The 12,096-nt window shown below is 56.7% G+C and overlaps 1 protein-coding gene across 11 annotated transcripts in view; it reads right to left on the reverse strand.

Moving 5' to 3' along the window:
* Nucleotides 1–1,200: 1,200 nt before the first annotated feature.
* The window catches only part of BANP (BTG3 associated nuclear protein), an 84,844-nt gene continuing 73,948 nt past the window's right edge, over nucleotides 1,201–12,096 (reverse strand). For all 11 annotated transcript variants that reach the window (XM_079119614.1, XM_079119613.1, XM_079119609.1 and 8 more), the window contains 2 exons: nucleotides 4,666–4,809; nucleotides 1,201–1,781 (listed from right to left, as the gene is read on the reverse strand). In XM_079119614.1, the coding sequence (XP_078975740.1) occupies nucleotides 1,710–1,781; nucleotides 4,666–4,809 (216 nt within the window). In that variant the 3' untranslated portion in view covers nucleotides 1,201–1,709. The remainder of the gene's footprint in view (nucleotides 1,782–4,665; nucleotides 4,810–12,096) is intronic.

Below are 12,096 nucleotides of genomic sequence, written 5' to 3' on the forward strand. Positions count from 1 at the left end.
GGACCAAAGATAAAAACCCCAAAGACACGCACCATGACCACCTTCCTCCAGCCACACCCTGCGTGCCTGCAGTTACCACCCAGTGGTGAGGTCACAGCTCTCACAACCTGTTCATCCCACCTGTGAGCAGTCTTGCACTATCTCACACATGAGCGTCTGGAGGACACTACACATCCAAACCATAAGACCTCAGGTGGTCATCTGGAAGGAACTGCTGGTCACGTGAACTAGTCACCAGCATTTCTGAACAAGTTTCCTGAAGAGCCAGCTCTGTGCTGAGAGCTGTTCTCTCAGACCCTGGCTTCATGGAATGCAGTCTGCTGCCCTCTACCCACCACAGGAGGTCTGCTCGCTCTTGGTCTTTCACGTCCTCTCAGCAAGGGTTTATTCTGGTTCACACCAGCTGGTGTACCTTCTGGATCTCAGTATCCTCTTTCTTGTTCACCTAGACGTGCTGCAGGGTTCCCTCCCTGAAGAATTCTGTGCCGTGGGCCCTTCTCCCTCCCAGATCCTGCAGCATGGCCTACCTGAGGTTAGTGCTAGGAGCCTTGATTTCTCCCCCAGGCCCAGCTGCAGAAGTGACCAGACGCCCACAGGTAGACATGGCCTGAAGGAAGTTGCCCTGTGCCCCTCAGCCTGCCCTGGTGGACATGACCCAGGCCAGGAGCCCTGAGAGGGTGGAGTGAGCACAGCTGTGACAGTTTTAGAAGGCAACTTTGAACTCTTTCCAGAAAAAGTACTAGGCACCATATTCTGAGTCAGCAAGTACAATTTTACTGGAATTTCATAAACCCTACTAATGTGGCTGCCAAACAGTGTGGGAGGAAGCGGGCCAGGCACTGCTGGTCACCTGTAATTCAAATCACCCCTTGCACGTCCATTTGGAGCTGCTTCTGCTTTTCAAAAAATGGCAGATGTTGAGACAAACCCCTCTGGATAAGACCCCGGGGCGTGCCTTCCAAAGGCTGGTGTATCTGTGATGGGACAAGACACCCAGGGCCAGGGATGTGCTTCTGAGTCTTCCTCGACACTGAGGTGGGACTCCTGGCTGTCTCCAGGGACGCTCCCAAACACCTGCCACCACTGTGGAAGCCTGGGCACGAGTGGCTCCCAGAGCAGTGGGGGCCCGGAAACAACCAGGCTGGTGTCAGGCCCCACCCTGGGCAGCACCTCTCCAGGTGAGAGAGCACTGAAGCGGCCTTGGTCATAAATACAGTTTATTTCATTAAAAATGCATAATTACAGTGTGTGGGAGGGCACCTCCCTAGAAAAGTAGGTAAGCAATCTTTCCATCAAAACCGCTAGCCATCTCTTGCAAACGCGTCCCCATGATGCTGAAAAGAGCACACGGCAAAAGCCCTCAGCTATGCCACTGTTTTTCTTTTTTTTTTTTTCCAATTTTCTTTTTTGTTATAAACACCATAGCAAATTAAAAAAAGCTGTTTAAACAAAACATCGTCATTCTTGACTTTCCAAGTGTGCTCAGCGCGCTCGGCCCCGTGCTCCCCTGCCCAACCCAGCAGCGGGACTCCAACCAGGGCCCTTCTGGCAGGGACAGCCAGCACACCCCAGCAGGAGGCGGCCTCCGGGTGTGCTGCAGAGAATCTGCACAGTCGCTTCCAGGCCCGGGTGAGAACAGGCGCGCAGGAGACAAAGGCTGCTGGCTGATCCAGGCACAGCGCAGTACTGGTGGCAATGTCCCTCCTGCCTCACTGTATCTGGATTGCTCCATGTTCCAGCTGCATTTCAGGCTGCAGGGTGGGCTGCAGGGTCTCAGCCGCCTGCAAGAGGAACAAAGGAGGGCTTTCCTGAAAACACATGTGCCAGCACAGGTCCCAGTCACTCCCTTGTCATGCAGCAGCCGAGGACCTTCATGCAGAGTAGACAACACACAGGCAGGGCTCCACAGAGCTCCAGGATCGCCATCACCCCGACTTCAGTGCAGTACGCGGGACACCTCAGCACTGCAGCGACACTGACAGACCCAGCCCAGCCCACCTCTCCTGCACGCGCCCTCGGGACACAGTGGCTACAGCCAGCTCCCCATGCCCTGGCCTGGGTGTACTGGGGGAGTAAACAGGATTAGTTGGTGTATGTCCTTAGTGGACACATCTACCTAGAACCTCAGGTAGCACATTACTCTCCAACATTCCAAAAAACACTTCCGAGAGAGCTACCTTTGCTCCCTTGAAGACAGGTTCTAAGCAGCAACGTACATCATGGACCTATGTGCAAGTCACAGCTTCGTCCTGAGGAAGATACACCACCCTGGAGGACGTCACCTCCTTCCCCATCAGCGCCCAGAGCACACGGAGTGGAGTAAACCATCCAGGCTTCTGTGTGCACCCAGAGGTGCAGCTGAAGAGTCAGGAACAGTGGCCACGTGGGAAGAGACAGGACAGACCGAAGAACTGCCCAAAGGCTGAGGTGCCCAGGGGAGCCGGCACTCGACAACTCGGACCGCAGTCTAGGGCTGCACTTTCCAAGAACTGATGACACGCGACATGCTGCTTCCCTAAGAGGGAGGGGCTTACACTTCAGGAGGAAGGACCCAGCACAGCACTCACCCACACTGTCAGCAGAAGCCCCGTGTGGCTGGGCAGGAATCACAAAAAGGGATGAGCCAGTGTGGGAGGCCAGGCCACACCATCGCAGGGTGTGGCCCCCGAGTTCCTGCAGAAGCGGGGGAGTCTGAGGGTGCTGATGGTAAGGCATGGGGACAGGCCCTGGCCTGGGACTGAAAGTCTTTCCCTGGGAAAGCCACCTGCCCAAAGCCCACAGGCAGGGCCATCACGGGCAGAGCAGCCGAGCTACCCAAGGAAGCACTGACAGAATGTGGAGGGACCGCAGCCATGGAGGTCAAGAGAACCTGCCAAGCAGGCCACGGAGCAGCGGCTGGGGTTCTCCTCCCACCACTCCCTCCTGGCGGGACTGTCACACCTTACATTCCTTCTCAGTTATCTCCGGTGGCGTCAGCCAGAGTGAAAGCTGACCACCCTGCCTGGCGTCTGGCCCTGCTCCTCCGGCACGGCTACGAGGCCTAGTGGAAAGCAGCCACAAAGCCTGGGGGCCCGGCCCACATGCTCCCCACACAGGAGTGACCCCCATGAGCCCCTTCACTGGCACCCGTGTTCTTGGACTTGGCCCACTGCAGCCTGGCTGGGATTGGGAGACTCGTGAGACAGGGTTCTGAGGTCACCAGGGCACTGCCAAGACCCTCAGGCTCCAACACCTGGTCACCAAACTGCCCTTGGGCAACCTGCTTGGCTCTGCTGAGCCCCACTTCTTCAGCAACTGCCTCAGAAGAGGATCTGCTTTCCCCAAGGGCTCGGGACCAAACACCCAACACAGACTCTCAGAAGTCTGGGGCTGCCATTCCACACACCCAAGGCTGATCACAGTGAGACACAAGCAGATCACCAGCTCTGGAACACAGACAGGAGAGGAACAGACCCACCACCCACAGCCAGAATTTGCCAGAAGGGCTGGGCAAGCTAGAGGCAGAAGTTGGACACAGGCCCAGGCCTGTTCCCAAAGTGAGGGGTACGAGGTTGTCCTGCCTGTGGTCAGATCAAATAAAGCCCCTCGAATCAGAACACCTCTGACTTCAGCCTCAGCAAGGTCAGGGGTCTGAGCTCTAGCCTCACCATCTGGGCTCTGTGTGGTTTCAGATGGCACAGTAGCCTGTTTCCTCCCGGTGGACTCCTGGCCCTCTCAGGACCAGTGTAAGAGCAGGAATATACCCTAACTTCAGAGCTAGCTGCAAACACACCCGCCAGTCACAGAAACTGACGGTGCCACTAGGAGCTCAAGTCATCAGGCTTCCCAGTGTCGGTCCACACTGGTCCCTGAGACGGGGCAGCCCAGGAGAGGCCACAGGCCCTCTTCTCCGACACCTGCCTGGGCAGCTCTGTGGCCCCTCCAATGTCCACAGCACTGAGTCCTCACAAGCATTCCCAAAGGTGCCTACGCTGGGCTGAGCACTGCAGTTTCCAGCTTCTACGAGAAGCCTGATCACAGCCAGCCTAGGGCAGGGCCCAATCCTGCACCGCAGATGACCAGAGGTGGGGCTGAGCAGGTCCCCGGCAAGGGGAAGGCCAAGCCCACAGAGCTCTGCAGAGGACCTCAGACCCTGGGCAGAGGTGCACTAAGGCAGGCGAGGTGCAGACCAGGGCCACCTCGGGTCTTCTGTGTTCCCTCTCCAGCCAGAGGCAAGCTCTGTCCATCTGCTGGGACTGGCTGGGGTCAAGCATACTCACAGCCCATGGACCACAGGAGGGCTGACCTGCAGCCTGCCCCACAGAGGTGTGATGCTTGACAGGAGGGGCAATGAGCTCTCAGGGAAATGGGGACCTGGGCCAGGAGTGAACTCTGAGGAGAGGAAAACAGGGCAGAACTTCATTCTTGCTTCTGAATTCAAATAAGCCTTTCCTCATGTCAAGTATCACTTGAAACCTGGAACTGGGCCAGGATCTAACCTCTCACCTCCATGTTTCCAGGCACTTATAAAAACAGATTACCCAAAAGTGTCTTCATCTGAACTGTGAGCTTTTCAATAGTCAACTACCTTCCCCCAGGAGAAAGTCAGACAGAAAGCCTCAAAGCTGTGTGAGCACTGTGCAAGCCCAGGCCCATCCACAGGAGGGCATCCTTTACTGGACTCACCTGTGCTGTGGCTGTGTGGTCGCTTACAGGTGCCAACTGAACGTACTGCACCTGGATGTCACTACCCTGGAGAGGCGACCCATCCACTCCAGTTGCGGCAGGGTCCGAGGAGGCCACGGCAATCAGCTGAGCACCCTGAAGCACCTGGAGGGACAACATTGGACAGACCCAGGCTCGTTAGTACAGCATGGCCATCAGAGCTGCGGGGACCACCCTCTTCCAGACCAGGACCAGGGCAGCTCCAGGTCCACACAGGGTCCCACGCTGGCTCATGGCCCATGTCAGAGCAGCATCTGCCTCTGTGAGCAGCAACACTGCTGAATGGGCCCAGATGCGGCCAAGTCTGCCTGCTCTGCCCATGCCCACCGCAGACAGCACACTAGGCGGGATTTTAAAGCCTTAAGTAAAAAGCAAGCTAAGGCTTCCAGAGAGTCAGCCCAAGGGACCTGCGGAGGGTGCTCCTGGAAATGTTGACACAGAATCAGGAGCCCATGTCTCTCTCCCAGGACCTGACAGGCAAGGGCAGGAAACACAGCAGAAACAGAAGTGTAAGCTTAGCACTCAGACTCTCAAGATCACGTGCAGCAGAGCAGATGCCAGCAATTCTGGCTGCAAAGGGCCAAGCAGAGAGGCGCCTCTGGGGAGACGGGTGGACCAGATGCCCAGGGCAGCTTGCAACCACACAGTCCTCTGTCCAGTCGGTTGCTTCGCTCTGCCCTCCTGACCCTGCATAACCCAAAAGCATGCCTGGAATGTGTCCAGGAGGCAACAGCAGGGTCTTGGATGAGATCAGGGTGAACCCCACCCCATCACCACCCTGCACTGGGGCCCAGGCAGCCCCAGTCAGGACAGCCCAGAGCAGGCAGGATGGGGCCTCTGTCTCCAAGGGTGCTGGATGCTCACGAGCCCAAGCTGCCAGGAGCCGTGGAGTTTTTACTCAGACCTAGGTGCCTCCCCAAGAGGGCCAGAGATCCACCCTGAGCTCACACACAACTGTGGCTTATGCACCTGTCCCCAGGAGGCAGCAGGCTGACACAGCCCAAGAACCTAAGAGCAGCTGCACCTTGTGACGTACCCTACTGTGCTTCTGAACCATGCTGTTGGAGAACGCACTCTTTAAAGCAGCACACACCACACCAGTACATGCTTGCTCCACAGTCCAGGCCAGGGTTGGCAAAGCAGGGCCTCAGACCAGGACACTGCCTGATTTTGCACCAGGTGTTCTGGTTTCCCATGGTTCTGAACAAGTAAAGAGCCTTTTTAAATGGAGTGGTGGGAAAGAATCAGAAGAATGCCCTGTGACAAGACTGCCATGGCTTGGTGCAACATCTCCTCCAAACACCCTGCAACTGCTGCCACTGTGGCGCTGGTGAGGGGACACCCTGCAGGCTGACACCTGGCAGCCCCTTCAGGAAGTTGCCCACCGTCCTGCTCAGGATGTGCAGGAGTGCTGGGCACAGTCCTGCTTCCAGTTCCGTACTGTTTGCTGAGGGAGGCCCCGCAGACTCCCCTCAGAACAAGACGTCTGGGGTGACACCCCCCCGCTGGGAAGGGAGCAACAAACCAACAGTGACGCCTCATGCCCAGCCCTCAGGGCCACCTCTCTGAACCAGCTCCTTGCTGCTCTCCCAGGGCTCCAGCATGTGAGGGGGTGCAGGCTTCCGCTCAGCCTCACATTCCGCTGGCCATTCCACTGATCACAGTCATTACTGAAGAGCACAGGCTTGGTGACAAGTGGCACAGGGCTGCATGCAGGAGGGACAGGTTGGCAACACTCAGCCTCTGACCTTCTCCATAAACTGTGGTGTGTCCAGCATTAATTACAAAGAACAAAGGAAACCAAAAAACTACATGTCTACACCACTGGTTTCCAAGCAAGTTCAAAACCCAACAAAGACACGAGCCTGCCTGGTACCTACATCCAAAACAGATCTGCTGCCACAGTGCACCCAACAGCACCCGGCACTGCCTGCCCCCAAGGAGCACCAGGCAGAGCCGGGCAAGGCCTGGCTGCACACACTGCGCTGGTAGCAGTCAAGCACGTTAGACAGAGCTCAGCCCCCTCCTGGGGAAAACAGCGAAACGCAATGATCCGGGGTTTTAGCTGTTTCTCAAGAATCCATCGACAAAAACGTGTAGGGCCCTTCTTCTGTTTTGACTCACCAGGTGGAGTTTTATCACTTCTGCCTCAGAACTAGACTTTTCCAGGCAATGTGGTTCTGCTTTAACCACGCAGCTCCGTTTAAAATAAAAGTGAGAATTTCAGGAAAACGTAGACAGGGCTCTTGTTTTGGGAGCAGGGGCTTTTTGGTCAGGTGGGCTGGAGACCTGGTTGCTGGGACTTTCCTTCTGCTGACCTGACTGAACTGCCCACATCCCCTGGGGTCCTGGAGGCTCACCCCAGCTGAGGAGCAGGGACAAGGCAGCACCTGAACAGCTGCAACCTCAGGGTCAGGACCGTCCCTACACATGCACTTCCCATTAATGAATGCACCAGGCAGCTCTGTGAGTCGAGTTCATCTGAGTTTTTAAGCTCCGTACCCAGGGAGGGCTTCCTAAGGTTCTCTTCTCGGGAAGGTCCCAGCTCCGCCCCCGCCCCAGCCCCCGTCCAACAATGCTGCTGGGGAAGTCCTGCACCCACCCCTGGCCTCATCCACCAGTCCCAGCTCACACTGCACCTTCTTCAGCAGTGGGGCCTCCCCTCCCACCTGGTGTGCTCCACGCTGAGCGGTGGGCCCAAGCCCATCAGGGAGGCAGATGCAAAGGCCCTGCCCAAGAGGGCTGGTGGAGGGGTGCACCACAGAAGGCAGGGCCAGGGGCTCCACTATTGACACTGCTGTTTGGAGTCCTTTGCTGTTGGGGCATATGGACCTGCGTGGGAAGCTCTGTGACAAGAGCAGCATGTGGGGCAAGGAGGGGGACACTATAGGGAGGGAAAGTGAGTCTCAAGGGCCTGGCAGAGAGCGCGAGGAGCCACCAGGGGGCACAGCCCATCCAGGAAAGGCAGGAGAGGTCAGAGGGTCTGGGCTGTGGAGTCCAGAGCTGGCAGTGGAGAAGCCATCAGACCTGGGCAAGGCAGTGACAGCGGAGACCTTGAGGTGACAGTGACCCTGTGCTGCCCATGACTGATGGCTTCAGCCCTGCCTGACTGCTCATCCCGTTCCATCTCCACTTCCCCAGCACGTGCTCCCTGGCAGTTCAGCATAAGGTGCCGTCCCGTACAGTCCTTGCAGGCTTGGTCCCAACCACCAAGGAAATGTGGTGCATTTCCTCTCAAGGCTACAGCTTCTGAGAGCAGAGGACAGCCAGCCATCCCAGCCTTAGAGGCAACTGTGGGGCAGCAGGGGTGCTGTGGGGCAGCCTGCACACAAGTGCCAGCCATCCGGTCTCCAGGTCTCAGTCTGGCTGCCTGAGACGTCCTCAAAAGTGTCAGAAGAGGGCACAGGGTCTCGCCCAGCACAGACCCTGGCTCGGCAGGTGCTCAGCGTGATGGGGACGTGGATCCTGGTCCTGGCTCTAACCTGCACAAGGCAGCTGGGCGCAATCCTCTCCACATCTCAGGAGCATTCATCCATCGGTGGGGCTAGCATAGCCGGATTTTTTTTTTTTTTTGCTTTTTAATTTTGGCATGAAGAGAAAAAACAAAAACAAAACAAAAACACCTCACTCAAAATAACATCAAGTTCCCTAAAACTCCAGTATACTGAAATGAGACATCTGCTCCAGAATGAGGACTACTTTGCAAATCCCAACATCTAACAATGCTCAAGGGCACCAAGTCTAATAGCACCCAGGGCCAGGGTGGAGTGGCCCTTGGATGGGAGACAGGGTCAAAGCCCATGGCAGGCAGTCAGGCTATGGCTGCTGGACCCTCCCCGCCCCCGAGACAGACGTCAGCAGAACAGCTGGTCACACTCGGAGACGCACACCATGTGGAGAAGGGGACCCACCGAATGACAAGAGGAGGCTAAGGGCGAAGAGCAGCAGGTACCAAGTGGGTGACATGCAAAGAAGGCAGGGAAGGGCCACGCCCATGGCCTTTCCTGGGCCCTGCTCACAGGGAGGGCCAGTGCTACCTGAGCCAGCAGCCCTAAAGAAACACTCAGGAAATGCAAAGCGAGCATCTTCAAAGAAACCTGGGACTGGGGAAGAAGAAAGGCACTACAGGAGAGCTGCCTGTGACCCACATGGACACACTCACACTCTCAGGCTGAGGAAAGGAGGGGGCCAGGCCCAGAAAGGCCCGGACCCTCCGTGGCTCCCACAGGATGCACTTAATAAAGCCTTCATACTACTGAGATTCCCTGTGACCCAAACCCACCAAATCCACCAAATATGCCATCAGACATGCTTCTGCACACCTGCTCACGCAGACCCTCCCACCGCGCGGCTCAGCCACACTTCCACACCCTGCCTCCAGCACCTGTGGCCCCAAGCCCCCGCTCAGCCCCCAGGCTTCTATGGTAACTCCCCCGGTGTGCATGGTGGTAGCTGCCAAGCTCTGCAGAGTGGGTTGTTGTTTACCTTGTCTAAGCTCCTGGGGGCCAGGACCCTATGATGAGCAGGCCCAGCCCGCTGTCCCTCTGACCCAGCACTTCTTCACGCAGGGCAAAGGGCAAGTTCCTGGAAGACGCTGCCCAGATAATTAAGACTTGCAAACCTGGGTCACATTGTTTCTAATGGCAACTTCAAGTGTGGCCTATCCCCAGTGGCCAAGGCTGGGAAAGATGAACCTCGGCCACTGAGTCATGGGGAATGGAGGCATGGGATTCTGGTCAGAGCTTGTGCCAGCGAAGCTCACGACTCTCAACTAGAAAAGACCTGAATGGGGAAGGGCAGAGGCTAAGGACTGGGTGGCGACTCCTCAGAACCACAGATGGAGTCTCTGGGTGAGTGGAGGAAGCAGAAGGAAGGGACCAGCCCCTCGTGGCCAGCTCCACTCAGCCTGGCTTGTGTATGTCTGCATAAATGTAGAAAAGCTCAAGCAAGTTAAAATCCCAAGCTAAAATATTAGGTATAAGAGCCTAATTATGATTTTGCAATTATTTCGCATTTTAAAATATTCTTCAGTAAGTGTGTTTAAGATCAAATTGCAACTACTCCGAATGAGTGGGCAGAATCAGGCAGCTTGCCTTTGGTCCTGGCTAACAGTCACTCAGAGGGCACCCAGGGCATCCCACACGACCCCATGAGCATGTGAAGAAGTGACCGTCACATGGTCCGTGCGGCCAGCTAAAGCTGAAGAGACGGAATGTCTGAAAACTCAGGCGTTGAAGGTGCAGGTCATAACAAAGGCGAACCATGACCAGAGTGACTGGCGAATGAAGGGAGGAAATGTTCTCAACGGGGATCTACTGCAGAAGTCACACCTTTCAGCACCTCCACTGTTGGCTTCTGGTAAGTGCAGCAGAAAAGGCTGGCACCCCCCACGTGTGCAGGACTGACTGCTCCCCTCTGCTGCACCACCAGGTCACACAGGCAGAGGCCTGGGGAAGACACGTGGATGGTAAAGATGACCCCAAGTGGGAAGGAGAGGCCTAGTGACCATCTGCTGCTGTCACACGCGCTCAGATGGGTTGCGCATCAGGAAGACGTGGTAGAAAAGACCCTGCCCCTTTGAGGCTCCTCAGGCTGTTTCCTTGAACTTCGAGTTCGAATGACAGAGGGCCCACGGCACCCTGGGCTTCTGCAGTTGCCAGCATTCCTTGGAGCACAGCACTGGCCACAGTCCCTGGAGGTTAAGAGGCCACACCTCTAGTCTCCAGGGTTCAGAAAGAGGAAAAGAAAGGCAAGAGAAGACAGTGCACTTCTAACATCCTAGGCACCAGGTGACAGGCAGACTTAAAGGACGTCACAGAACCCAGGTGGCACCGCCAGGCTCCCACCTGGACCAGGCCTCAGAGGCCCAGGCCCTGCAGTGGGGAATGTTGGCCATAGCACAGCTGAGCACCACGGCAGTCCTCCAACATGGGCTTCCTTCGAGCGTGAGGACAGCTGGCCTTCGTAGCTAGCTGGCTCTTGGCAAGTCCTTCTGAGAGCAGGAAGAGGCTATTTCCAGTCAACCAAGGCCAAGAGTTCAAGTTGCCTGCAGATGGTTAGGGTCAGGTGTGGACAATTCTTTAAGGGAGTCTTTCTCCAGGTGACACAACACCCAAGAATCGACACTGTGCTCCAGGAGGCCCAGGGAGTGTGGCTGCAGGGCAGGAAGCCCAGGCCCACCTGCTCCCACACTCCAGGCCACACAGGTGGCTCCACGGGAGGAAGAGGTGGCTGGGGTCTGTCACAGTGACCCCTCAGTCCTCGCTGCTCCAGAGAAGGAGGTCCAGCTCAAACTCCATCAATGACACATTCAAACTTATCAAATGCTATAAGTAAAAACTGCAATTGCTCATAGCAAGGTAAGGCGCAGGCTTTCTGGTACCTCACAGCACTGTAGGATGGGTCCCTGCACCACCGGCAGCCCAGGCACTGTTCTCACAGGCCCTGCAGATGCTACTCTGAGCCCACAGCCACCCTGGGCTGGATCACTGCCCACCTTTGCAGGCAGGAAACTCAGCCTCCAAAACTGGACTCACACTGTCTTACTGTGTATCCCACAAACCCCACCAGCCCCCGCTCCCCAGTCCTCAACAGGAGGGGAGGCAGAGTCCACACCTCCCACAGTAGGGTGCCCTCTGCCCCAGCAGAGGCCACATGGCACTGAGGCCCTGAGGAGGACTCCAGTGTCGAGCAGACCAGGGTCAGGAGCTCTCACCTCTGCTATGGACCACCCCTGTGGGGCCAGCAGAGGACTCAGCACTCAGCATCCTCCACCAAATGGGACACTGGGCACCTTGTGTGTTAGAAAATGGAGCACATGGGTCCCAGCAGAAATGCCCCACAATCACCCAGGACAACCTGGAGACAGCAGACACAGGACTGCTTGGGAAGGTGTGGTCCCCACAGAGCGAAGCCTGGACCTTAGCGCACACAAGGAGCTGAGAAAGCTCCTCCCCACAGCTGCGACCAGTGGATGAGGGAGAGCAGGAGCTGGGGTACACCAGCACACCACAGAGGAGACCCTGCTGGGGCACGCCCTGGCCAGGGGCCACATCAATCAAACCTCAATGGCTGGGTGGGAATACAGTATCCCAATTGTCAGAAGAGACCCCATGACCCCATCCTTCAGCCTAAACCTTCCAAAAGGACCCTATGCGCTGGACAGTGCAGGAGACCCAGGATGGGAGGGCCAGCCGGGACCTCCAGGCCACAGAGCAACAGCACCAAGAAAGGCATGCAGCTGATGCAGCCCCGGCGCTGGTGCCTGGCACGGGCATTGTCTCCTCCGTTATTAGCTGCCATTTGCCACTGAGGAGACGGCACCTCAAAGGTTTATTTGCCTAAGATCACAGGGCCCATAAAAACAGGCGAAAACAGAGGAGGCCTTGATGC

This window comes from Sciurus vulgaris, assembly GCF_902686455.1.
Source record: "Sciurus vulgaris genome assembly, chromosome: 17".
Classification (NCBI taxonomy): Eukaryota; Metazoa; Chordata; class Mammalia; order Rodentia; family Sciuridae; genus Sciurus; species Sciurus vulgaris.